At 43.0% G+C, this 27,012-nt stretch overlaps 1 protein-coding gene across 1 annotated transcript in view; it reads right to left on the bottom strand.

The window, feature by feature from the left end:
- The window catches only part of adamtsl2 (ADAMTS-like 2), a 31,790-nt gene extending 15,051 nt beyond the window's left edge, over window positions 1–16,739 (bottom strand). The window contains exons 1-2 of the mRNA XM_037777858.1: window positions 16,527–16,739; window positions 2,912–3,020 (exon numbers count right to left, since the gene is read on the bottom strand). Of these exons, the coding sequence (XP_037633786.1) occupies window positions 2,912–3,019 (108 nt within the window). The 5' untranslated portion in view covers window position 3,020; window positions 16,527–16,739. The remainder of the gene's footprint in view (window positions 1–2,911; window positions 3,021–16,526) is intronic.
- Between the last annotated feature and the right edge of the window lie 10,273 nt (window positions 16,740–27,012).

The raw sequence follows: 27,012 nt of genomic DNA on the forward strand, positions 1-27,012 counted from the left end.
AGGCGACCAAAAAGGTTAAAATTGACTTTGATGAAGTGAAAACACGCTGTGAAAGGGTTAAAGTTGTAAGACGAAATCACGGACAACTCCCAGACCGGACAACGCCGTGGTAGCAACCTGTCAATCACAAGGTAGCCCCGCCTCTAAAGCATCCCCTGCGTTATAGTATGGAAACTAGTGATGGACCATAATGGCCATCACCATATATGTTTTTTGCCGTCGCCATCTTTGTTTTTGGCTGTCGCCATCTATGTTTTTGGCCGTCGCCATCAGCGACACAGAAGTGTAATAGCCTAGGCACCCGTTTCAACTATTATCAGCTCATTAAATGTTGTTCTATCGCTCGTTATAAGTACCATAGATGTGGGTCAGTAAGGGCCTGCTACACCTACTACGTTGTATGTACGTTGTTTAAGGTACTAACTCTATTTGACGTTTTCAATTTTATGCTATTTTATACTTTTTATTTCATTTATCTTAAAACTTTAGTTACTAGTTACAAGTATTTCAACACTATGGTATTACTTTTACTTAAGGAAAACATCTGAGTAAAAGTAGAATTTGGTGGTAATATTTGTATGAGCAGTCTAGTATTCGTTGTAGTATAAGTTGTGGTAGTGTTAGTGACAGTAACAGCACTGTGTAAAACTGCGGTACAGATGTTTGGACGGTCAGATCAGAGTGCGTCAGAACCAAATAGAATCACAGTAGATGAGCGTCACAGTGTTTTGTTCTGGGGCTCCAACGTGTGAAGACGGTCAGCGTTTCACACATTCCTGATGTGCAACAGCAGCAGCAGCAGCGGCAGCATTAATTCAGGCCGATGGCTGCGTGCGTCCCCTCATTCAGACCGATTCATCAGAGTGACCGCTGGAATGTGCACTGAGCTCCTTGTAAAGGTGTGAGACGGAGCAGCTGTGAGAGAGAGACACTGGAAATACCAGACAGAGAGCTTAAGAGAGAGAGAGAGAGAGATGGGTATGGAGAGAGTGAGACAGGAAAGACAGAGAAGAAGAAGAAGAACTGATTGGTCTTATTAAAGTTATTATTTACACTTTGCGTGTGGTTTCTTTTTAGTTTTAATTCAATTTATTTGACCTTTTTTTATTCTTTTGAGTCAGGGGTGAAGGATTGAAGTACTACCATAGACATATACACACAGACGCCGTATTGGACCCTTCAACCCGTTGCAGCGATACGTCAACGACGGGCGCCATATTGGACAGGACAAGACTGGGACAAGTGAACGGGTCGTTATTACTGTTTATTAAAGGATTTATGATCTACTTGGAGTAGAAAAATAAAGTTTTGTCTCCAGTTACTTTGAATCTTGATAAGTTATACGTTATAAATAAATACTAAAAATGAATAAATACTGATAAGCAAACGTTACTGTAGTTGAGCATAAGCTAGTCCAGAAGCTGAAATGGATTTTGTCTCTCTTAACTCCTCCCAGTAGGAGCTGATTAACAGATCAAAAGACATCTACATGTTTAAGTTACTTTTTAACTTAAACATGTAGGTTGAAAAGCTTACATTGAGTGATTATCCCTCGATCAGTTCAGCTTGTTGCTTCTTTGTTAATACTGACTAAACTACTTCCGTGCTGGTATTAGTGATTTGTGTGTTGTGCGTCTAGAAACAGAAGCATTCATAACTTGTTTGTGACTGGGCTAGGGATAAGTTATTTCTTAGGACACATATTGCAGTGCATTTTTGGTTACTTATTTTCTGTTTAAAAACACTAGGTTAGTGGGTGGGTGCCGTTAGTGTATTTTGTTGTATTAGACTGAGAGTAGTTAGACCAGGGGTCAGCAAACTGCGTCTCTTCAGCTCCTCTCCTGTGGCTCCCTGGGGAGTTTTAAAGATGGAAATGAATAACTGTTTTTTTGTTTACATTTTCATTTTTATTTATCATTGTTGTAGGTCTATGGTACGACGGTACGACGGAGTATTAGGGTCACATTGAGGGAAAAAAGAAATCTGAGATTTTGAGAATAAAGTCATAATATTACGAGAATGAAGTTATAAATTTACGAGAAAAAAAGTCCTAGTATTATGAGAATAAAATATTATAAAGTAGTAATTTTACGTGTTATTTTCTTTTTTTCTCGTAAAGTCCTGATTTTATTTTCGTAAAATTACGACTTTTTCTCGTCAAGTTATGACTTTATTCTCGTAATGTTATGACTTTTTTCTTGTAATATTCTGACTTTATTGTGTAAATCTCAGATGTTTTTTCCCTCAATGTGACCCTAGTACTCCGTAGTACATTGTCTCTTTGGCCCTCACTGCATTAGACTTATATACTTTATGCTTTGACTATAAACTGTGTTCTTCATCACAATGATCACATGTTTTGTGGCTCCAGACAGATTTTTTTTTTTTTTTTTTTGTTGCCTAAAATGGCTCTTTTGATGGTAAAGGTTGCTGACCCCTGTGTTAGAGTGGAGTTTTCTTGTTTATGTCAAATTGTTTGCCAGCTTAGCTTTGATTTTAAGTTACAGTTTGCAGCTGTTTTGTTCTATTTGGTTATTGATTCCGGTGCCATCTAGCTCGTTCCTAAGATGTTTTTTTTCATACCAACACACTTTGCGTTCGGTCTTGTTTGCTGCACCTTGTTTGTTTAGACTTAGTCTTTTGTTACTTAATGTTCTGACCTGCAAATCAGCAAAACAATGCTCACTGGGCTGCAACGACAGCAAACTAACATGTTTCCTATGATGTCAGAATACTTGTTCAGTTCTGCTGTCATCATAATCCAGTCAAAGATGACTGAGATGTTTGTTAGACAACCAATAACACAACAAAAAAGCAGTGGAGGACAACAACATTGTGAAAAGGAAATCTTTCATCAACATTAGCGGAGTGTGTGTTGTGTGTTGTGTGTTGTGTGTTGTGTGTTGTGTACCTGCAGCCCCCTGGTGGACGATGGGCTCCCCACAGACACCGCCAGCGTCAGGAAGCCCAGCAGGACCACGCCCGTCTCCCCGCACTGTTCCCACGACCACACCCTCATCCTGGTTAATCAGAGACAGAGAGAGAGAGGAAGACAGACGGGTTGAGTATGTGGACAAATAAAGAAATATCTGGTTGTTGAAGAGACCGTTCTGGTGGTAAAAGTTCCCATGTCATCGCTGCAGCAGCTCAACATACCCTCATACGACAGTTCGCATGATATCTTACAAAAAGTCTCGTGCGTTCTCCTACGAATGTCCAGCAACGCGAGCGATCATTGCGCCGGTGCAAACCCCTGCCGTGCAGAACCTGTTTAAGCAACAAAACTACTTGGATAGATTTAGGAAAAGATCTTGGTTTGGGTTCAAATAAGTTTGTTTGTTGTGTAAAATATCTGTGTTTGTTATGTAACCTACGTACGTGACGTTAAAACTAAGGTACAATAAGTCAATGTTGACTTTTGGTTGCATAAAGGACACAAACGGCGGCCTCCTGGGTGAAGGTCCTGTGTTTGTTTTGTTGATCTGGTCTTATTCTACCCAGATCTGGTCTTATTCTACCCAGATCTGGTCTTATTCTACCCAGATCTGGTCTCATTCTACCCAGATCTGGTCTTATTCTACCCAGATCTGGTCTTATTCTACCTAGATCTGGTCTTATTCTACCCAGATCTGGTCTTATTCTACCCAGATCTGGTCTTATTTTACCCAGATCTGGTCTCATTCTACCCAGATCTGGTCTTATTCTACCCAGATCTGGTCTTATTCTACCTAGATCTGGTCTTATTCTACCTAGCTCTGGTCTCATTCTACCCAGATCTGGTTGTCTTCTACCTAGATCTGGTCTTATTCTACCTAGATCTGGTCTTATTCTACCTAGCTCTGGTCTCATTCTACCCAGATCTGGTTGTCTTCTACCTAGATCTGGTCTTATTCTACCTAGATCTGGTCTTATTCTACCTAGATCTTGTCTTTTTCTACCCAGATCTGGTCATTTTCTACCCAGATCTGGTCATTTTCTACCCTGATCTGGTCTCATTCTACCTAGATCTGGTCATCTTCTACCTAGATCTGGTCTCATTCTACCTAGATCTGGTCTTATTCTACCTAGATCTGGTCTTCTTCTACCCAGATCTGGTCTTCTTATACCCTGATCTGGTCTCATTCTACCTAGATCTGGTCTTATTCTACCCAGATCTGGTCTTCTTCTACCCGGTTCTGGTCTCATTCTACCCAGATCTGGCCATCTTTTACCCATTATGTGTATAATAATGTAATACCAGGATGAAAATTAAACACATTGATGTAAACCGCCTTTATGCCTGCGTAAAAAAGTGAAAAAAATTGCTTAGTCCCCAGAGGTCAAATCTTAAAATGCCTCCACGTCTGATAATAAACTTCATGGTTTTTAGAAACACTGGAGAAAGTTTCATGGAGTTAGTTGAAAGCCCGGTGCGTCTCGTACTAGACGTTAAAGGGTGCCTTGTGCGTCGGTAGCGCCGGTATATTTGACACCCTGGGAATGAGACCGGGCTGGAGTTATATACAGACTTTTCATAGGTATAAGTAGGATCAGTGAATGAGAACAGCCTGAGCAGCTTGGGACAAGAAACTGATCTCTGACCTTAATTTCCGGCATGAAAGATAAGCAAAACATCTCTACTGGCTCAGGAAAAAACAGACTTTAACCCAGACTTCTAATGACTACAGTAGTAAATACCAGGATGTGTTTTAAAACCATCAAGATCACTTCAACACAGACTGTGATGTTTCTGCCTGTTTGTGATGAAAGACTATCATCTGCTAGACATCAGAAACCTCTGAAGCTCTCAACACTCAGACCGACATCGTACACGTGACCACGTTTTCACCAAACCCAGAGCGGCCAACGTTATGATTAATGGAGGGAATCTGGGCCAGAAACCGGTCTGTGTTTCTAGATGGAAGCACCAGTGATGAGTCTTTAACAAAGGCTGAGGGGTACGAAGGGAAATATCATGACCACTAATGAGTTCTCGTGGCATTAAAAACCCACGTCCAGGCACTTATGTGAGTTGTGGATGAAAGCGTACTGCCGAGACGTGTGGGTGTTTTTTCATGTCTTTTCCCTCTCCAAATTGAGGCTTCTCAGCTTCCAAACCCACAGAAGGGCCTGGAGGTTTTTTTTTTTACGCCACGAGAACACATTTGTGGTCGTAATATTTCCTTTCTGACTCTCCAGTGAAATCCCTCGCCTCCAAGAACATCTGTGGTTGTTTAGGAGGGGATACCTGAAGTGCTGCTGCTGCTGCTGCTGCCTTTTACCTTCACACAGACGGGAGGCTGTTCAACAGTAAATCACATCAGTGTTGATCCAACATACAAGAGACAAAACAGCAGAAAGTGGACACACCCGACACCTAATGAGGTGCAGAAAGCTGCAAAAGTTGCTGTACTTCACTGATTTTACAAAACAAATGTACATTTTTGTGCGCTGATGAAAGTATTTGTACTGAAATATTTAATCTGTCTTCATTATATAAAGGAATCCTCAGGGTTCGTATTTGACATGACAATAAAAAATGAGTGAAAAACAATCTGAGCTTCATCAACAACGAGCACTACTTCAGCCGGGTCTCACTCCCAGGGCGTCAAATGGCGACGCTTGGCCAACAGCCCTCGGTGTCTTGATACCAACGCACAAGGCACCCTTTAACGTCTGTATGAGACACACCGGGCTTTCAACTAACTCCAGAAGTCCACTGAGGGCGGGACGGAGGAGTAACTAAGTGGTTTTGTTGCCTAAACCTAACCACGACCCTTCCACAACGTTAACCACATTTCACAACATTAACCGCAACCCTTCCACAACATTAACCACGTGTTACAACATTAACTGCCAACGTTAACCACATTAACCACCATTCATTTCCACAACGTTAGCCACGTGTTACATTGATAACACCAATGTTTCACAACGTTAACCACGTGTTACATTATCCACGACCGCTTCACAATGTTGACCACGTTTTACATCATTAACTGCGACCGTCTCACGTTAACCATGTATTACAACATTAACCACATGTTACAACATTAACTGCCAACGTTAACCACGTGTTACATTATCCGCGACTGTTTCACAACGTTAACCACGTGTTACAATGTTACCCACCAACGTTTCACAACGTTAACCACGTGTTACAACATTAACCGCCAATGTTAACCATGTGTTACAATGTTAACGGCCAACGTTTCACAACGTTAACCATGTGTTACATTATCCAGCGACCATTTGTTAATGTTAACCACATGTTACGTTAACCGCCAACGTTAACCACGTGCTACAACATTATCCGCGACGTTTCACAATGTTATTGACATGTTACAACATTAACCGTAACCACGTTTCACAACATTAACCACGTGTTACAACGTTATCCAGCGACCGTTTCACAACGTCCATTTTTATATAAAATATGACGAGTACAGGTGAGATCAGGTTGACTATATAATGCCACTAAAGCAAATAGTTCAACATTTTGGAAATAGACTTATTTGCTTTCTTTCTGAGAGTTAGATCGTTATCACTCTCATGTCATGTGCATTAAGTGTGGAGCTTGAGTCAGGACATGGTTAACCTAGCTTAGCATAAAGACTGGAAACAGGGGGAACAGTTAGCCCGGCTCCCTCCTGAAGCCTGGAGCTGTTTCCCCGAACCCTTCATACCGTGTCTCCCTACAGGGATCCTTCCTCAGCATAACAGCGTCCTAAATGCACTCACATAAACACAGTAAAGTGTTTATAAAGCTCCTGCCTGACTCACATTATTGCCTTAATTGAATTAAGAGTTGTGTCTTGTGAGTGCATATAAAGCTGAGAGCTGAAAGATGTTCTGGATTACAGCATCAGGTGAACTCTGCTTCTAAAGCAACCCAGTACGCACTGTCGGGCTTCCAAGCACGTCAGAGAAAACGCCAGCGAAACAACGAACGGCACGGGCATTTTGCTCAGACAAGGTATTTGAAAAGTGCTGGCAGTCGGCGGCAGGCTGGCGCTGGCAGGTGGAGGGTGACACAGACAGGCTGTTGAGAGGCCACAGGTGTTGGAGACGGGAGTTGGACAGCGGAGGGGCCCGTGTAAAAGTTAAACAAGCCCCAATGTGCTGGAAGGACGGAGGTAAGTTTCCGAGGACTCTACACAGGTAGGCCTTTGTTTGGCTCTTCAGACTATAAGGAAATGTAGATGTCTGTATGTAAAGGCTGACATGAACACAGGAAAAGGAGGGTAGCTGAGCGGCTCTGCAGTTGTATATACGAGTTTAATGACTCAATGAAGCCTTTGATTTGTTAAAGGAACACTCAAGCAGAGTCTGCAGAAAATTCTGCAGCAGAACTTTCTTTGGTTGATTTGTATGATCAGTTACATTTATAAAGACAACAACATAACCACTTAGATTTAGGAAAAAAACAACATGGTTGGGCTTAAAACTACATTTTTACAGCGAAAATGGGACTTGAAGCTGTGAACAGGGGACACAAAATCAGTTGACAGTAAAGTGAAAGTGAAATGTGACAAGGGACATGAAAGGCGGTCTCCTGGATGAAAGCCTCCCACTCGCCCTGTGTGTCTCTTTCACTTTTTAAACAACGTCACTATACACTCTCTGCACACTTTCCTTGTGCGTTTGCTGTTGCCACGGATGGGTTTACATTGTACTTAATGGAACATCCAGTGCATCTCATACCGCTGTGAGAGCGTGCCTTGTGCGTTGATATCGAACGCCGATGGCTGTGACAAAGCGTCGGTATTTGACGCCCTTAGAATGAGAACACGCTGTTGTTACCGGGGTTATTTCAGACATTTCTAGGGGCCTTTCTACAGGTGGAAAAATAAATAAATAATTGTATTTCAGTGGAGTATTCCTTGAAAGTACAAAACTAGTGAATTATAATAAAGAACATCTTAAAAATCATTCTCATGAAGTTCTTTTAAAACTGCTGGTTTTGAACTTTCATGCTGGTTTTGCAAAGAGCATAAAGAGGATCTTAATGCTTAAATGATGATTTCAACTTAATGTTTTGATGAGTCTCTCTGCATGAGGAACGTGTAGCTGGTTCTCATTCCCAGGGCGTCAAATACTGAGGCTTAGGCTCAGCCACAGGCGTTCCATACTGATGCTCTAGCCACCCTTCAGCACCGAGCAACGAACTAGAAGTTAAATCCATCCGCAGCAATATTAAATGCTCAGAGAAAGTGTGCCGGACGTGACGTAGTTTAAAGAGCGAAAAGACAAACACCGGGTGGGCAGGTCAAACAAACACAGGGCTTTCATCCAGGAAACCGCTGTTCGTGTCCCATTCCTTAGTTTCACTTTCACGTTACAGTCAGCTGTTCCTTTGTGTCCCGTGTTCACAACGTTCAGTTTCAATTTCACTTTACAAACGTGGTAGTTTTAAACCAAACCATGTAGTTCTTTCTTAAACCTAACTATAACTATAGTGGCTTTGTTGCCTGAAACTAAAGTGACGCCAAGGCGAGTTGGGATGAGAACGTGTTTAGACTTTAATGCCCACTTAATATTATATAATATACACACATAAACCTCTTTCTGCATGTGTATTCACACACATATAGATGCATCCAATGCACTTTAACTGTCGGCTGGATCTTGTGTCGTCTTTGCCTGAACTTAAAATCATGAAATTATGTTTATTCCTCAACAAATAATAAAGTAAAATACATGTTAATGGGAATTCTTGCAAATGAGTTGAAACTAGAAAGCACAAATCTATTAAAATATTCAACCTTTTGAGACAAAACCTTCAGGGAAACACTGGTTGGTTGCGATGTCTGAATCAGCAAAAGTCGGGGGAGCTAAATGATTTGTGGAGGCTCCGAGCTGCACATTCACACACAGACAGACGGAGCTTCTAGGAAAGGGTTCATAGTACATCCCGTGTCCTCAGGTCCAGTTAGGCAGCCTTGTTAAAATAAGCAAACAGCTCGTCTCGCCCTGTTTGCAGTCTGGCTTTCCCTGGCACTAAATATTGGTGACAGGTGTCTTAAAGCAGGCGCAGCAGCACCTGGACTTCATTATCCAACCAGACACAGCTGGAGCCCGGCCAGCTGCCAAACACACACACACACACACACAGAGAGAGGAGACGGACACTCAGGCAGACACAGCTGCACATGTGTATACACTCAGCCAGTGGCGTGACTGCGTACACGTTGGCCACCGTGCACGCTTATGCTCCAAGCTTGAGCCGTGTGCACGTACAGGTATGCAAATGCCCGAGCATGAATGAGCCTGGTCTCCTGAAAAGGACGTTCCCGTACAACAAAACAAACTGCATTGAAAATTTCGAGGGAAACGTATTTTCTCGCAGATTACGTTTGTTTTTGACGTATCACAAATACGTTTGTCCGGGAAGTCCACGTACGGAGGAGGTCCAAGTGGATCAAACGCAGGAATTAACTCTGCTCGTGTCCCGCGTCAAAAGTAAAAATCAATGTTTGTTTATTTCAATTTGCGTCCGTAACTTAAATAACATAATAAACATACCTATTTCAAGCCAAACCATCATGTCTTTCTTTACTAAACCTAATCAAGTGTTTTTTTATTGCGTTTCTGTTTTGTTTCAAATTACAACGTTAACCACATGTTTAAAGGAGAAAATAAGTTTCCGTCCAAACGTAGCTGAGAATGCAGTTCAGTTGTATGAGAACGTCATTTTTAGGGCTGGGACGATTCACCTATCTCTCGATTCGATACTATCATGATACTTGGGTGTCGATGTATTACAATTTTTTTAAGTATTGCGATTCGATACTGCGATTTTTGTTAACTTTTTTTAACACTAGACCATGGGGAAAAAGTTGAATCATACACTTCTAGGGACTTTTACTTTGGAAAATCTCTAAATGAATCCAGTAAAAATGTTTGATTTTCAGCATGTATGTAGTCAGAGATGTCCTGAAGTCAAATCTATCAGTCATTGTCAGGAATTATTTTTAAACCAGCAACCCAAAAATAAATACCAACGCTTTTGTCAAGGCCGTCAGCGTGCGTCGGCATGTCTCCAGTTTCATTTTCTCTGTACAAACATAGTAGTTTTAAGCCAAACCATGTACAGTAGGTCTTAAAAGTGGTTTTGATTCCAAAAAATAAAGTGATGATAAATGTCCTCACTTTGCTACAATGCTTACATTTTGGTACAATGTCTTCACTCTGCTGAAAGGTCCCCATTTTACCACAATGTCCTCACTTTGGTCAACCATCCTTATTTTGCCACAATGTCTTCACTTTGGTCAACCATCCTTATTTTGCCACAATGTCTTCACTTTGCCACAATGTTCTTACTTTGACAAAATGTTTTTACTTTGCTACAATGTCTTCACTTTACTGTAACGTCCCCACTTTGCTACAATGTCTACCACTACACAGAGAGCAGTAGTAGTAGTAGTAGTAGTAGTAGTAGTAGTAGTAGTAGCAGCAGTAGTAGTAGTAGTAGTAGTAGTAGAGAGAAAGTATAAGAGCATGCACATAACCAAGCCCATGCACCCGTAGAGAAACGAGAAACACACCAAATTTCTCTCTGACTCTCTCTCTCTCTCTCTCTGTCTCTCTCTCTCTCTCTTTCTCTCTCTCTCTCTCTGTCTCTCTCTCTCTCTCTCGCTCACACACACACATAATCAGACTTGTCCTGTGTCCTCTTGCTCGTCCAGACAGGGTCTTCCTCCTTCCTCCTCCCCTCTGCCGTCGTTTCCCAGCCAGCCAGCCGGGCAGGGCGGGCACAGAGGACAAAAGTAAACACCGTCCCCTCGTCCTCCACGTCTCCCCCTCCCTCACCCCTGAGCCGTCCCCACCCTGAAGGCCCCCTGGGGCCCCTCGCCTCGCCTCGCCTCGCTGTCTTGTTTTTGTAGCGCTGGCAGCCTCAGCAGACAGACAGACAGCAGTAGTCTGTCCCCCGGGAGGCTGGACTGGAGCAGAGCAGTCAGACCGATATATCACACCGATACTGGACGTTTATTATCTGATACTGGATATCAGCCAGCCACCTGTGATATGAATATCATACCGTTCAAATGAACATGGTTCTCAGGTTTAGAACAAGGTGAAATGATGATCGATCATTTAGTTACTAGACTGATTAATCAATTCCTTTATCAATAGTTATCAAAAGTACAAAACATCTGCTCTTTTGTATAATTATCTTTCTTTTATAAACATCTTTGGGTCTTTTTTTACGATTTTTATTTATATTTTTCAGATCAAACCATCATTTTTTTTTTAAATAATCAAGAATTTAATTGATCATCAATGATTGAAAAATCATTAGTTGAAGCTTGAAGCTCTACAATAAGATACACGTCCTTGTGAAAACAGAGAACGAGATTGGGGACATTGGTTAGGCTTTTTTCCAGATGGAAAAAAGATGAGACAATGGACAAAGGACCTTGAAGTGACGCTGAAGAAGACGTCTAAAGCTGAGCGAACACTGTACGATTTTTAACCCGTTTCTGGCCCAAATTTTGAGCTGAGTCGAGTGCCGAATTTCATTTTCATCAGGTGTTTGCTGCGCAGTGTACAGGGGTGACCGAGGACCGATTAACTTCTTCCGACCAGAGCGGAGCTATCAAGATAAGACAATATACAATAGATATAGCTAGTGAAACGTAGCTAGCTTACATCCAATTCTCTCTGCAAAATGGACGAGCCATACTGTCCACGTCTTCCTCGCCACCTGCCAGTCCATATAACGTTACACCGCCGCCTATTTTTTTTAGACGTTTCAGCAGACAGGATGGCACAGATGATGAAGGCAGCACGTTTCTGCCTTGTTAGCATTGTGACCCGTACAGACCTCTGCTAGCTAACAAGCTTTACCTGCCTCGGAGCTTTCAAATGAATCTTTATTGACAGCCATAACGGCCCTCAGGGTCTTTACACGAACACTGTGAGCACAGAAATCGTGAGCTTTGGCTTTACATCGCAAACGATCTACTCGTACAGTAGGAGTAGGAAGTACTCAACAACATTTCTTAAAATCGTACAGTGTACGCCCCGCTTTAGACATGAAACAAATCCAGATAACCATTTTGACTAAAGAGAAAACCTTGCAGCCTCAAGTCCTAATGCGTCCGTCCACCCTCATGAACGAGCACACAGTTGCCAGAGACACTGTAGTTCACGCTGTGCAGCAAGCACACCGGCCAACATAAAACCAACAGATCCATTACACAGTTCTGATTGTCTGGTGATGTTTGAAGTTCATCACAGAGCGCCTTATTATGAATATTGCTCCTACGTGACATTCCCAAAAGAGGGAACAATGAGATACTGTTACACTCTAAGCAGCATACATCATCATGTTTGTTTACATATTTCCTATAGAGGACCTCCATACTGAGAAGCAGAAAGAAATGTTCCCATGAGAGCTGGACTAAAGAATATTGGTCTGTTGCAGCAAACTGCCATGCAAGGTGCTGGTCTGACCATGTGGGGTTCAGTGCCATTAGTGTAGGACCTGCTCGACCTGCTGAGTCAATGTTTCAAAGGACCTTCAAGTGTTTAAAGGGGACATATCATGAAAAACTCATTTTCTCAGTGCTTGTGCTCATATATTTGGGTATCTGGAGGTCCTACCAACCCACAAACTGTGAAACCCAGTCAGTTTTTTGTGAATGACACGATAATACGCAAGGCAAAAGCATGTGATATTTTATTAGATTATTAGTTTACATACTTATTTTAAAGCCAACCGTGATGTTTTTCCTAAACCTAAGTAGTTTTGTTGCCCTGAATGTAATATTCACAAAACGTGACACTGACACGCTATCCTCTGGTGGACAGACGGGTCTCTTACATGCTTTGGCGTGCAAAAAACATGATTCTTCCAATGTCACATGCAGGCTCATTAGAATAAACCGCCCACAGCTTGAGAACTACCTTTGCAAAGGTGCACCATGTTTTTCTCACAAGCCAATCAGAGCAGACTGGGCTTTTTCGTGAGGGGGTCTTAAAGAGACAGGATGCTAAAACAGAGCGTTTCAGACATAAGGTGAATACAGGCAGGCTGTTCTCATACACTGTTCTTAGCTATACCTATGAAAAGCAATGCACTGTAATTCGTATACATCTCACACAATCAGTCTGTGTAATGTAATCGTGAATAGAGGTCGAAAGGAGGTCGGGTTGGATGGGTGGGTCAAAAAATACTGGACTTTCACCCAGGAGACGGCGTTCATGTCCCGTGTGATACCAGAAGTCATCGTTGATTTATTTGTCACATAGGTTACGCCACTTCCGGAGTTATTTTAAGCCGAACGACGATCTTTTCCTAAAGCTAACTAAGTTGTTTTGTTGCCTAAACCTAAGGAAGTTGTTTCCTGTGAAGACGGAAATTTGTTTTTGAAAAGACTGTATGCATGTTACAAGCGGAAACTGACACGTGTTGCTGGATATTCATAGGAAAACGAACGAAAAAGGAGGAATAACTTTTTGTACGATATCATACGAACCGTTATATGAGGATACGTAGATACAGGTATATTCAGACGGACAGTGTGAGAAATATAATGTGTTTTTTGAACATTACAGCATGTACACATGTTCTAGTAGAAACCCAAAATACAAGTATGAACCTGAATATGAGCATGATATGTCCCCTTTAGGAGACCTCAGTTATTCAGTATATGTTAAAGCATGTCCAATGTGATCACTTCCACATCTTGACCGGCATGTTGTGGACCTAAACAGATAACTACTGTTAGATGGTTGAGACATTTTTGTTGATTGGATTTGTATGCAGTGCATAGATTTCATTTGTTTTTATATTTGTGACATGAAGAAGTGGTATGACATATTGGCTGTCTGCCTTCCAAAGCGCATATGGGTCAGAGTCGGGGAGAAGTGTGGGCTGGTTGTGGATGTCTGCTTGTCAGCGGGCAGACTCATCCCGTCTGCCTGTTGCTCCGCGAGCCAAACTCTTCCCTCAGTGGCAGTCCCTTCTCCAGTACACATGCAAAGTGGAAAAAGGATCTAGGCTCTCCTCAGCCTCTTGTATACAAAAGAGACCAAGAGAGCCAACAGACAGGCAGACAGGATGATGGATAAGAGACAGAGTGAGAAAGAAGGAAAGACTCAGAGGACGAGTAAGCGAGGCAGTCTGAGAAGTTGAGGAGAGGTCAGCGGAGTTTAGTTGCCACCCCCCCTCCCCCCGGGCCACACAGAGGCCAGATCGCTCACACTTGAACTCTAACCTATTTATTGACTCGCTCTTCAGGGGCTGGCTTTCCCAGCAAAACTACCAGGCTCAGATCATCTGTGTTACATTCACTCGCAATGAAACAAACACAAAATGACTCTGCAGCAGGTTTTTGCGAAGGCAAGTGAGCCCATTAGTGGTTAGTCCGACCACCAGACTTCTTGGAACAAGTCTGTGCAGTTTAGCACGTTGGCAGCGTGCAGCAACGCTGCCACTCCAGAGAGTAAAAACAGACTTTTATCTATTGACAAACTACACAATGACTGCTGTCTTTACACAATGACTGCTGTCTTCACGTATATTCAGTATGAAAATACTTATGAATTCTGTAGTTGTGTTCAGCAACAGAAGCTCCAAAGAGAAAACACTGCTCCTGTATCACGTTATCGCCGTCCTCTAGACGAACAAAATCACAGACGCAACAACGTACTTAACTATATTTGCTGTCAAAGTTAACGTGATAATAACGCGCAAAGTTGTTTAAATGCCACTAATTTCTTTAACGCATTTACGCAACTTGCAATTTTTAGGTTGTAGCAGTCTCACTTTTAAAGCTAGAGTGAAGATAATGGTATCATATGGAAAACAACAAACAATGGAGACCGGTGTCCCAAAATGTTGTTGAGTTATTTTGAAGGGATGTTAGTGACATTTGTGACGTGTTTTCTGTACTTATGTTACGCTGTTTACGTACATATTTGCTAAGTTTACGTACTTATTTTAAGTCCAACTTTGCTGTCTTGTAATCAGGTGTCTTTAGGTCGTTTTCACGCTACATGACTGACCGGTGACACTACAAGATCTTTCAGCAGAAGGAATCGAAAACACACGCGAGAGATACACGGCAAATGACGTGATACCATACACGAGACACATTGCTGATGTTGTTGTTGGTACGTGTTCTCAAAGTAGCCTGTTTCCACCAGTTTACACTCTCTTTTTACGATGTATTCCTTTCGGTGCAACAACAACTTTTCTCCGTGTTGCAAATGCAGCACATACAGTAAGTTCCTGTTTGTTACAGACAGGTCCAGATATTTAGCATGATAGATATCTGGAATGTGTCTGTGAGGCGTCGGCGAGCGTTGGCGAGCCTCTCCGCTCGCGTCTTTGAGCAGCTCACACATGACACTCGAGCGCCGACCCAACGCTGATTTGCCTCTGATCTGGGGCTCTTGTCGGGGAGCGGAAAATCAGGGCTAAAGTGGTGATGTGTGAACTAGGTATAACTAAGTAGTTTTGTTGCCTAAGCCTAACTGCGATCATTTCACGCTAAAGACATGATATTAAATGACACATGCAAAGACATTTCACAACCCCCGTGGCGTGAAATGACACGCGGAAAGCCTAAAACGCATTATCATGACACGCAGATTGTCCTTAAAATGTTGTACGCCTTCCCGTGAGATCAGGTTGAGCTCTCAGTATGATGCAATACAATTTGAACAGAAACTGAAGATTGTAACCTTCATGAAGCTCGGATTTATTGCAGAACTGTTGCACTAGACGACATTAGGTTTAGCTAGGTGTACCTAATAAACTGGTAATTGAGAACAGTTCTTTAAATGCTGTTGAAACTATGGTATGTATGTAACACAAACATCTGACAAACTTTCAACCAGATTTAAACTTTGATGGCGAGACATTTGAAATCAAGTGATAAACGTTTGCATCCTCAGACGGAGGACAATGATATTTGATACCTGAGCCTCTTGACCCAAAATGTGTTTGATATTAGCTCTAATATACACTATTAGATCTAATATACACTATTAAGAGAAGGCTTTCAAAGTGAAACTCAACAGTCAAGACGTTGGGGAGATTTTATCCTGTAATTCTCTGTAACAGTTTAGAGCCACAAAAACCAGAATCCACAGTTTGACAAGTAACACTGGCACCAACGTTCTCCTCTACCTCACCAGTTTACACACACACACACACACACACACACATCTCCCAACAGCTGACAAGTTTCCAGACAGACTCTGGCCTCTCCAGGCACACACACACATTTACACATGCATGCCTGCACGAAATGAAAACACACACACACACACACGCACACACTCCTGAAAGAAAGTCAGCATTATTTTGTGGATTTGTTTTGGTCTGGTGCAAAACACAAGTCTCATTGGCTCTGGTCTACCTCATAAATACACACACACACACACAGCAGATACAAACCATGCACACATGCCAACAGCCAACACACACACAAGAACATGCACACAATCACAAAACACACAATGAAGCACACAAACACACACACACACACACACACACTCTCAGAGGAGGTTTCAAATATTTACCCACTCACCTCGCCTGCAGCAGTCCAAGGGCGTCTCGGTCTGTGTTGAGGATGCCGCTCAGTGTGTGTGTGTGTGTGTGTGTGTGTGTGTGTGTGTGTGTGTGTGTGTTTGCGTGTGTGTGCGTGTATGTGTGTGAGTGTGTGTGTGTGTGTGTGTGTGTGTGTTAGCGTGCCAGCGACAGCGGTGGTGTGTTGTGGTGTGTTGGTGAGGGCTGCTGTCGCTGTGGAGTGAAGAGAGGAGAGACAGACAGAGGGAGGAAGAAAGAGGGGAAGGGAGGGAGGGAGGTAAGGTGTGCTCTCCCTGCATCCCTCTTCCTCTTCCTCCTCCTCCTCGTCATCCTCCTCCTCCTCCTCCTCCTCCTCCTCCCCAGTCAGCAGGAGCAGAAGCAGCAGAGGGAAGAGAGGGAGGAGATGGGAGGATCAGAGGAGTTAGAAGAAAAAAAACTAAACAGGAGCAACTGGCAGCTCTGCTGCTTTCACTCTCTCTGAATCACAGTTTATTAGCTTCTCAAGTCTACTGAAGCACACAAATACAAACTTTACATGTTTATATCGTATCCAAATGGACTTTAACTTTACACCGTCCTACTGTCTGCCTCCATCTTTCCTTATAAATCTGTTGTTGGGATGAAGAGCATCACTCGACGGAGAGACGGACCTTCGTATTCCCCACAGTGCTCTTCCTCTGCCTCCATACTGAGCTGAGATATCAATGTCCTCTGCCTCCATACTGAGCTGAGACATCAACGTCCTCTGCCTCCATACTGAGCTGAGACATCAACGTCCTCTGCCTCCATACTGAGCTGAGACATCAATGTCCTCTGCCTCCATACTGAGCTGAGACATCAACGTCCTCTGCCTCCATACTGAGCTGAGACATCAACGTCCTCTGCCTCCATACTGAGCTGAGACATCAACGTCCTCTGCCTCCATACTGAGCTGAGACATCAACGTCCTCTGCCTCCATACTGAGCTGAGACATCAACGTCCTCTGCCTCCATACTGAGCTGAGACATCAGTGTCCTCTGCCTCCATACTGAGCTGAGACATCAACGTCCGGGAGACACTTTCTCATTCACTTTTCTCAGGTTGCACGCAGACGGGTTTTCTGTAGCGCTGTCCGCGACAGAAGAAGTTCTTAGTTGACTAACACTCATACGAATTTGTCGACTTGTCGGTCTGGGTTTACATTTTAGATTGTTAAAAGCCCGGTTCATCACATACTGTTGCTAAAGGGTGTCTCCGTGACCTAAAAATGTCTTATTCAGGATACGGTTGTACTTAGCTCCACCTTCTCTTATCACTTCTGGTTGCAAAAATACCAAGATGACGACGGCCAGAAATCAAGATGGCTATGGCCAAAATGCCAAACTCGAAGCTTCAAAACTGTAGTCCACAAAAGAGTGGCTGGTTCCAAAAAATCAAGATGACGATGGGCAAAAACCAAGATTGCAATGGCTAAAAACCAAGATGGTGACGGCCAAAATGCCGCACTCCAGGCTACAAAATCGTAGTCCACAAAACAGTGGCTGGTTCCAAAAAAATAAGATGTCAACAGCCAAAAACCAAGATGGCTATGGCCAAAGTGCCGAACTCCAGGCTTCAAAATCATAGTCTACAAAAGAGTGGCTGGTTTAAAGAAACCAAGATGGCGACGGCCAAAAAACAAGATTGCGATGGTCAAAAACCAAGATGGCTGTGGCCAAAATGCCAGACTCGAGGCTTCAAAACTGTAGTCCACAAATCAGTGGCTGGTTCCAAAAAAAACAGGAAGCCGACTGCCAAAATGCTGAACTCGAAGCTTCAAAACGTCTGTCCACGAACCAATGGGCGACGTCACGGTGACTACGTCCACTTCTTAGATACAGTCTGTGGTTGTTATACAATAAGAAACACTTTGAGTTCAGAACTTAAGATCCAACAAAAGTTAGTGAGTTTGAAAATGCAGCAGGAACTGGTCAAAACGTGTCATAAAGAACAAACTCCTGTCTTCAGTTGTTAGTTTGTGTTTTGTATAAATAGATTTTATTTGTTCAGTTGACTGTTTTGCATCACGATCTACTTTTCCTGTTCAGGTGAAATGCTCCTTTAGGTGATGGTGAACCCGGGATTCCTCTTTCTCCGAGACACGCTGAGAAACAGAGGAAGCCCAAACCAGATGGGAGGACGGCGATTCAGACGGAGGAATGAGAGGCGAGGAGAGAAGAGTGAATGATGAGAGGAGGACGAGCAGACGTCTGAGGACCACCATGTCTGCCCACCATGTCGTCTTCCCCTCTTTTTCCTCATCTGTCTGTCTCCCTCCCTCCTGCTTTATTACAATCTCTCTCTCTCATGTTTTTCTCTATCTTTTTCTGCTGTTATTTCTCACCCCTCCCTCTCTTCCTCTCTCCTTTCTTCACTTCTCTCTGTTTCTACAGCTGTCTCTTTGCAGCTTTGCACTTGTTCCCTCGATTACGTTCTTCATCTCTTATTTCATTCTGTTCACGTATACTGATCAGAATGTATTCACACCATTTTAAAATGTTATAGTTATAATCCGTATGATTTCAGTCCTTGTTGATTTGAACACTTGTGGTGCATTTTAATAATCCAGGTCACAGAGTTTCGACCCATGTATGTAGCAGCGACTCCTTTCCTTCATGGCCTCTTGTCCTCCTCCATCCATTCCTCTCCTTCTTCTACGTCTGCTGCCGGCGTGTCTGTTGGCTACATTAGTCGCCGCTCTGCTCCATCGCCAGATTTATAAGCTGATAGACTAAGTTCAGGGAGGCTGCCAGACCGGAGGAATAAGCCCCGCCCCCCCCCCAAACAACACCACCAACCTACAAAAAAACAGTGTGTTGCACGAGGCCTTCCAACACTCCCATGGGTGTGTTTTTTGTGTGTGCCCATTTGCAGCAAAGTCTGGAGTCATTAGGGTTGGCGCATGCAGACAAAAGAGCAATTAAAGGCGTTATAAACACAACCGCAGAAAGAGGAAAAAAAAAATGAAATAAAAAAACACTTTAGGTGCCGTCTAAAATGTGTGAAACAAAACACACGTCTTCCTGAAAACACTTGGGTGGAAAAAATACTTTTAAAAAAAAAGAAGAAAACCTGCAAGTTAAGCTGAGTTCGGGGCAGTCGGTGCAGTGTCATTAGTTTCTCTCTCTAACGGGGCAACAAACACCAGCAAGGTATACGGCTTTTATACGTCAGTGATACCTAGCAATATGTGTGCATTATAGGTGTTTACTGTAAATATAATTTATAGTATTTTGTTACCATCTTCCTCTACTACAGATCATCCTGATCCGTCTCATTTGACGGGACCAAATCTGAATTTCCCTCAACTATCCCAGCCGATTAGAATGTTGTCAGGCTATTAAATAGGCGTTATCAGTCACTATAAGCCCCATAGATGTGGGTCAGTAGGGGCCTACTACACCCACAAATCTAACATTTTTTTTCCCCCCTAAACATAAAGAAGTTGTAGTTTTGCTACCTAAACCTAAATAAGTTGTAGTTTTGTTGCCAAACCTAACTGTTTTTTTGTTACCTAAACCTAAATAAGTTGTAGTTTTGTTGCCTAAACCTAAAGACATTGTAGTTTTGTTGCCAAACCTAACTGTTTTTTTGTTGCCAAACCTAAAGACGTTGTAGTTTTGTTGCCTAAACTTAAAGAATCCTTTTTGTTTGTGTTCAAAACGTGACATTTCATTCAGTTTTACATGTTAGAACGTGTTGCTTTTAAGTTTCACTTTCACTTTTACAACCTAGTAGGTATAGAAAAAAAATGGGCCAGCGTAAGGATGTGAGCAACTTTGACGAGGGCCAAATAGTGATGCTAGACGACCGGGTCAGAGCATCTCCAGAACTGCAGCTCCTGTGGGATGTTCCCGGTCTGCAGAGGTCAGGACCTACCAAAAGTGGTCCAAGGAAGAAAAACCAGTGAACCGGCGACAGGGTCAGACCCGAGGCTCATTGATGCACGTGGGGATCGAAGGCTGGCCCGTGTTGTCTGATCCAATAGAAGAGCTACTGGAGCTCAAACTGCTGAAACACTTCATGCTGGTTCTGATAGAAAGGTGTCAGAACACACAGTGAGGAGCAGTTTGTTGCGTATGGGGACCGGTCAGGGTGCCCGTGCTGACCGGTGTCCACCGCCAAAAATGCCTACAATGGGCACGTGAGCATCAGAACTGGACCACGGAGCAATGGAAGAAGGTGGCCCGGTCTGATGAATCACGTTTTCTTTTACGTCATGTGGATGGAGGTGTTGACTCGGCCTCCAAATTCTCCAGATCTCAATCCGATCCAGCATCTGTGGGATGTGCTGGACAAACAAGTCCGATCCACGGAGGCCCCACCTCACAACTTACAGGACTTAAAGGATCTGCTACTGACGGCTTGGTGCCAGATACCACAGCAGACCTTCAGAGGTCTAGTGGAGTCCATGCCTCGACGGGTCGGGGCTGTTTTTGCGGCAAAAGGGGGACTTACAGAATATTAGGCAGGTGGTCATAATGTTATGGCTGATCAGTTTATAAAGAGAACTGGATACAGTGTTGGAGGCGGGGCTCCGTTCATTCCTATGGAAGTTGCTCAGTGGAGCATGAAGCCAAAATGGCTCGACTTCCGACTGCATCCAGTGGGCCCATGAAGCAGTAGCAGTAGTGTAAGTCTAAATAAAAATATATATATCTTACATAATGAACAGTAATCAGCACTGACATGTTGTACTGAGAACCCACTCACTGTACACTCTGGCTGGTCTGAGGAACCAGCAGAGTTTTTTTTGTGTCTGTTGGAAATATGAAAGGCATCCGTTCCAGTACGGCTCAGACGTTTTCCTGGGAAACAGGGAGCTTCTCTAAAGTATTTACAGTGGAAGTCATGAACCAGAGCCAGGAGGAATCACAACATGATGTGATCGAATGCAGATGAAAATATTGATATCAGAACACATTTAGCACACTTTATTGTCTGTAAATCCTTGTTAGTTTTTCTCTGTTCTGTTTGACTTTTAAGTGCCTTGGATTAGCAGATTTAATTCAAGTGATATTTAACCCTCTGAGACCCACAATAGACCCGTTTTAGTCTATTTTAGGAGGGTACAGGGGGTCTTTAGGGGAGATAGCAGGTCAACAGTAGATGTCACATTGAAGTGGTGTACATCATCTGAAAGCTGAGAACCTGAAGATTAATTTGAGCTGCTGCTCAGCACTGTGTGTCAAGTTGTTCTAGTTTCATAAGTTGTTGCAACAATTTTTGGGTTGATACCATTTGTTACACAGATTTGGTGCTAAATTTAACAATTTTTTTTACCACTGGAGAATTGATAAAACATGATCAATAATCCCTCCAAAATACCACATTAAGACACCAAGACCTTGAGGAACACCATAGAAAAAAACATGCTGTGATTTGGGATCAAACCCGTTTTGACATTTTGAGATTTCTGCAGGATTTTGCCTTTTTTTTTGGCGATTGGATGGCGAGCACTTCTGTTGTGTAAACTGCTCAGAAAAAAAACCTTATTGTCAATCTAGCTAGGAAAGCCATCCATCCTCTGAATGCTCTAGGTCTCTAGTCTGATCCATCCATCCTCTGAATGCTCTAGGTCTCTAGTCTGATCCATCCATCCTCTGAATGCTCTAGGTCTCTAGTCTGATCCATCCATCCTCTGAATGCTCTAGGTCTCTAGTTTGATCCATCCATCCTCTGAATGCTCTAGGTCTCTAGTTTGATCCATCCATCCTCTGAATGCTCTAGGTCTCTAGTTTGATCCATCCATCCTCTGAATGCTCTAGGTCTCTAGTTTGATCCATCCATCCTCTGAATGCTCTAGGTTTCTAGTTTGATCCATCCATCCTCTGAATGCTCTAGGTCTCTAGTTTGATCCATCCATCCTCTGAATGCTCTAGGTCTCTAGTTTGATCCATCCATCCTCTGAATGCTCTAGATCTCTAGTTTGATCCATTCATCCTCTGAATGCTCTAGGTCTCTAGTTTGATCCATCCATCCTCTGAATGCTCTAGGTCTCTAGTTTGTGGCTGTAAAGTTTCATGAGGCTGTGATTATCCTAGAGGTCACCACAGGTCATTTTATACCGTGAGGTCAATGAAATGTCTCCTATGGGGACTAACATCATCACACATGAATACAGTTGGGCTCATTGGATCCACAAGAGTCTCAGCTTTACAGTGATACCCAGTTTATGTGATTCTAAGACTGTTTAGGGACCCCAGTATGCAGAAATATTCAAACATACCATTTTTAGAATAGCAGACAATAACACTATATATATATTATACTGCATGTGATTATCATGAAGTGGGCATGTCTGTAAAGGGGAGACTCGTGGGTACCCATGGCAGCCTTCTTCCAGACAAGCTAGTACGACATGGTTGGTACCAATGGATTCTTTAAGTTTTCTAGTTTCATATATCTGTAGCTTCACTCTTCCTAAAGGTGAACCTACTAGAGCCTCTGAAAGACAGTAAAGTGAGATCCCGCTGGTCTCAGAGGGTTAGTAGTTTTCCTTCAGAATACTGCAGTAACTATCCCTTAACTGTAACTATTGGGGCGGCTATGGCTCAGAGGGTAGAGCAGGTTGTCCACCAATCAGAAGGTCGATGGTTCGATCCCCGGCTGCTCCGGGTCACATGTCGATGTGTCCTTGAGCAAGACACTTAACCCCAAATTGCTCCCGAAGGCATAGCCATCGGTGTGTGAATGAGTATTTAGATTAGATCCTGATGGGCAAAGCTGGCACCTTAGCAGCCTCTGCCATCAGTGTGTGAATGGGTGAATACTGACATGTAGTGTAAAGCGCTTTGAGTGGTCGGAAGACTAGAAAAGCGCTATATGAATGCAAGTCCATTATGGAAAGTACCGTTACACCTTAAATGACCCACTATGGGTCGTGATTTGGCTTAATTTTTTGCGCTATGAATCATGTTGTAGGTGTAATTGTTGAATGAAACTAAATATTATCTCACTCATGTGTAATAAACTGTTGTGGACAGCTGAGTTCGGTCTGAGACTGATGACATCCAGAGAAAAACAAGGCTTAGCTTTTAATTAAAGTTTGATGAAAGAGAAGAACTCTCTGTCAGGGTAAACTGTAGGAAAAATATAATTTCCTGCTTATTAAGTTGTTTTATATAATTAAAAGAGCAAATAGGAGGTCTTATTGGACTTTAAAACAAAAAACAATAAAATATCGGATGGACTAAAAGTAACAATGAAAATAAACCAGTGAAGATGACGCGGTGAAATACGACCAGAACTGAGGTGAAGCGCTCCTCCACGCTGGTTCCCATTCATCCTGGCTGGCTGAAACATCAGCACTGCCCTCCGATTGTTTGTGAAAGAAGGCCCCGGGGGGTTCAGAGGTCACGGCTATTTATTACTGAATCAAAAGGAAGCCCGGTGTTTTTTCAGATGCGTCCAGGAAGTCTGCTCTACATTCCCACACTAACCCGCCGTGTTTAGACTGAGAGGTCCTGATGGTGGGAGTCACGACGGGCCACGAACTCTACTGGACAACAAAAAAAAAATCAAAACTAACAAGATGATTAGTGAGTCTCAAAGCTGCACGAGACGAGCTTCTCTAGTCAAAGTTCTCTCAGTGATGCTGCAGATTACCTTTTTACCCAGATGAATATCAGTAGGGGTTATCGGTGGGAAATCTTTTGTCCTGTTACTCATCAGGAAGCATCATCTGCCAAAATAAACGTTTGACTCCTGTAGATTCCTTCCAATGAACTGAAGATCTTTATTTTATTCTCAAAGTCATTTCACTACCATCAAGACATTGTCACTGGGTTCAACAGTCGTCACTAGTTCTTATTTATTTAGTTATTAAAGGTGCAGTGTGTAGGATCATCTAGCAGTGAGGTTGCAGATAATGATAATGATAATAATGATTTTTAGAGTGGACCATCCTTAAGCAGTCTATACATGTGGACATGTAAACACCCAACATGTTAGAAACAGATCTGCATGTGCAGCCGCTGTCCACCTGCTGTCCTGGATGTATGGAGGGACCCACTTTCACATTCCAAAGGTCACCCACGACTTGACCTCTGTTGGCCTCCTGACTCCTGGAGGGTGAGTAGGGGTCATCTAAGGTCATGCTGCCAGTGACAGTGGTGCTAATGAAGACCCTCTACTGCAGCAAATCGCTTTGCACCCACCGGTGGGGGAGGACACATGCACATTCTTCTCACAGGAAGTGGCCTGCTGGGTCCCGCAGTGGGAAACCAAAGGCAAATGTGTTTTAACGCCATTAATTTCATCACAGAACTTGTGATTTTTAGGTTGTAGCAGGCTCAATTGTAAAGCTAGAGTAAAGATACTGGTATCATATGAAACTAGAAAAACCTAAATAATCCATCGGTACCAACCATGTCAGACTAGCTCGTCATGAAAGGAGGTTAAATAACGCTCCAAACTTACGCTAAATTGTGGCGAGGAAAAACTGTCATGTCCATTTTCAAAGGGGTCCCTTGACCTCTGACCTCCAGATCAGTGAATGTAAATGGGTTCTATGGGTACCCACGAGTCTCCCCTTTACAGGCATGCCCACTTTATGATAATCACATGCAGTTTGGGGCAAGTCATAGTCAAGTCAGCACACTGACACACTGACAGCTGTTGTTGCCTGTTGGGCTGCAGTTTGCCATGTTATGATCTGAGCATATTGTTTTATGCTAAATGCAGTACCTGTGAGGGTTTCTGGACAATATCTGTCATTGTTTTGTGTTGTTAATTGATTTACAATAATTAATATATACATACATTTGCATAAAGCAGCATATTTATCCACTCCCATGTTGATAAGAGTATTAAATACTTGACAAATCTCCCTTTAAGGTACATTTTGAACAGATAAAACATGTGTGATTAATTTGCAGTTAATCACGATTAACTACGGACAATCTTGCGATTAATCGTGATTGAATATTTTAATCAATTGACAGCCCTAATGTGCAAGATAAACTACTTCATAACCGGTGCCTGAAGTGGGCCGGTCCTCACCGGTATGCAGTTCCACCACTTCTTCATTTTACTCCTTGGCGTACTGTGACTTCATAAAATAAACTTGAAGTATACTGATTTTTCGTAAGAGGAGTACTGGCACTTATATTTTTCCCCTTCAAGCATTCATAACTTTATAAACACACGTCACACTGGTCAGTTTTAGACGGGATCACACAGAGGTTGCAGCCAGGAGGTTTAAATGTGCAGAGAGGTTCCCGGCAGAGGGCGTGGTGAGGCCCCACGGCAGCGTTTCCAGAAGCATCAGGTCTGGGAGTTTCGGGTTACTGAAGCACTCGGAGAATCTGAGGCGTGGGAGGGTGAAACCCCTCAGCAATAACTGCACCCTTTGTGTCGCTGCCTCCAGCCCTTGAGCAGGTGTAACAGCTGAGAGGAGACTAGCAACTGCTGCATCACCACCACCACCATCATGGGGTCATTTCAGACGCTCATCCACGACACAGTCAAATAAGGTCTCACTAAGAGGAGGAGCAGATATCAGGCACATAATACGCTCAACACACTGGTCAGTTCTCTCTAATGGCACAGATAAACAGATATTCACACTTAGTTCTTGTGGTATAAAAAGCCACGTTCACACTACACAACTTCCTGTCTTGTAATAAACCCGGTTGGCGGCTTTTATCCAGGGTTAAGTCCTTTTTATCTTTTAATGGTTTTGAAAAGGTTGAGCATGCTTTTATCTCCACACGTCTCCATTATTGTGATGAACCTCTTCGTCTCGCCTGCAGCTTGTTCAGAACGCGGCAGCTCGTCTTCACTGGCTCCCTGTGCGTTTTAGGATCGATTTTAAGATTTTATTATTAACATCGTTAAATGGGCTCCAACTCATCTCTCAGACCTTTTAAAATCATCTTTTATCATGGACACTCAGTTGTTTCTGACTGTCCCAAGGTCAAAGTTAAAGCTCTGGGGTGATTGAGCCTTTTCAGCTCTGGACCGCTCCGCCTCCACATGTTGGGCCGTCCCCCACACTGCCTGTTTTTAAAGAAAAACCTCAAAATGCTCTTTTATTCCTTGGCTTGTGTCTCTTCGCTTTTTTAATCCTTTCCTATTGGTATTAACGCTTTCATTATTTGAATGTCCTGTTGGTTTTATATTGGTCTTAGTGTTTTATTGTGTTGTTTTTAAATTTTTATCTAAAATTGAACAGCACTTTGGTCAACTTTTGTTGTTTTTAAATGTGCTTTAAAAATAAATTTGGATTGGATTGAAGTCGTTGAAGATATTTCATCAGGAGGGATTCCCGATGACGTCTCCAGACTACCACCAATTTCACGCATCTTTTTTACTATTTATTCCTCTTGGTGCAACAACAACATTGCTCCGTGTTGCAACACATACAGTACAGTTGTTACAGGCGACCCCTCCTCCACCAGGTTTACCCTCAACGCGTGTCTCGCGCTCTCATTGGCTGTAGCTCGTGGCCGGAGCCCCCGACAGG

Source organism: Sebastes umbrosus, chromosome 8 (genome assembly GCF_015220745.1).
Source record: "Sebastes umbrosus isolate fSebUmb1 chromosome 8, fSebUmb1.pri, whole genome shotgun sequence".
In the NCBI taxonomy this organism is placed as follows: Eukaryota; Metazoa; Chordata; class Actinopteri; order Perciformes; family Sebastidae; genus Sebastes; species Sebastes umbrosus.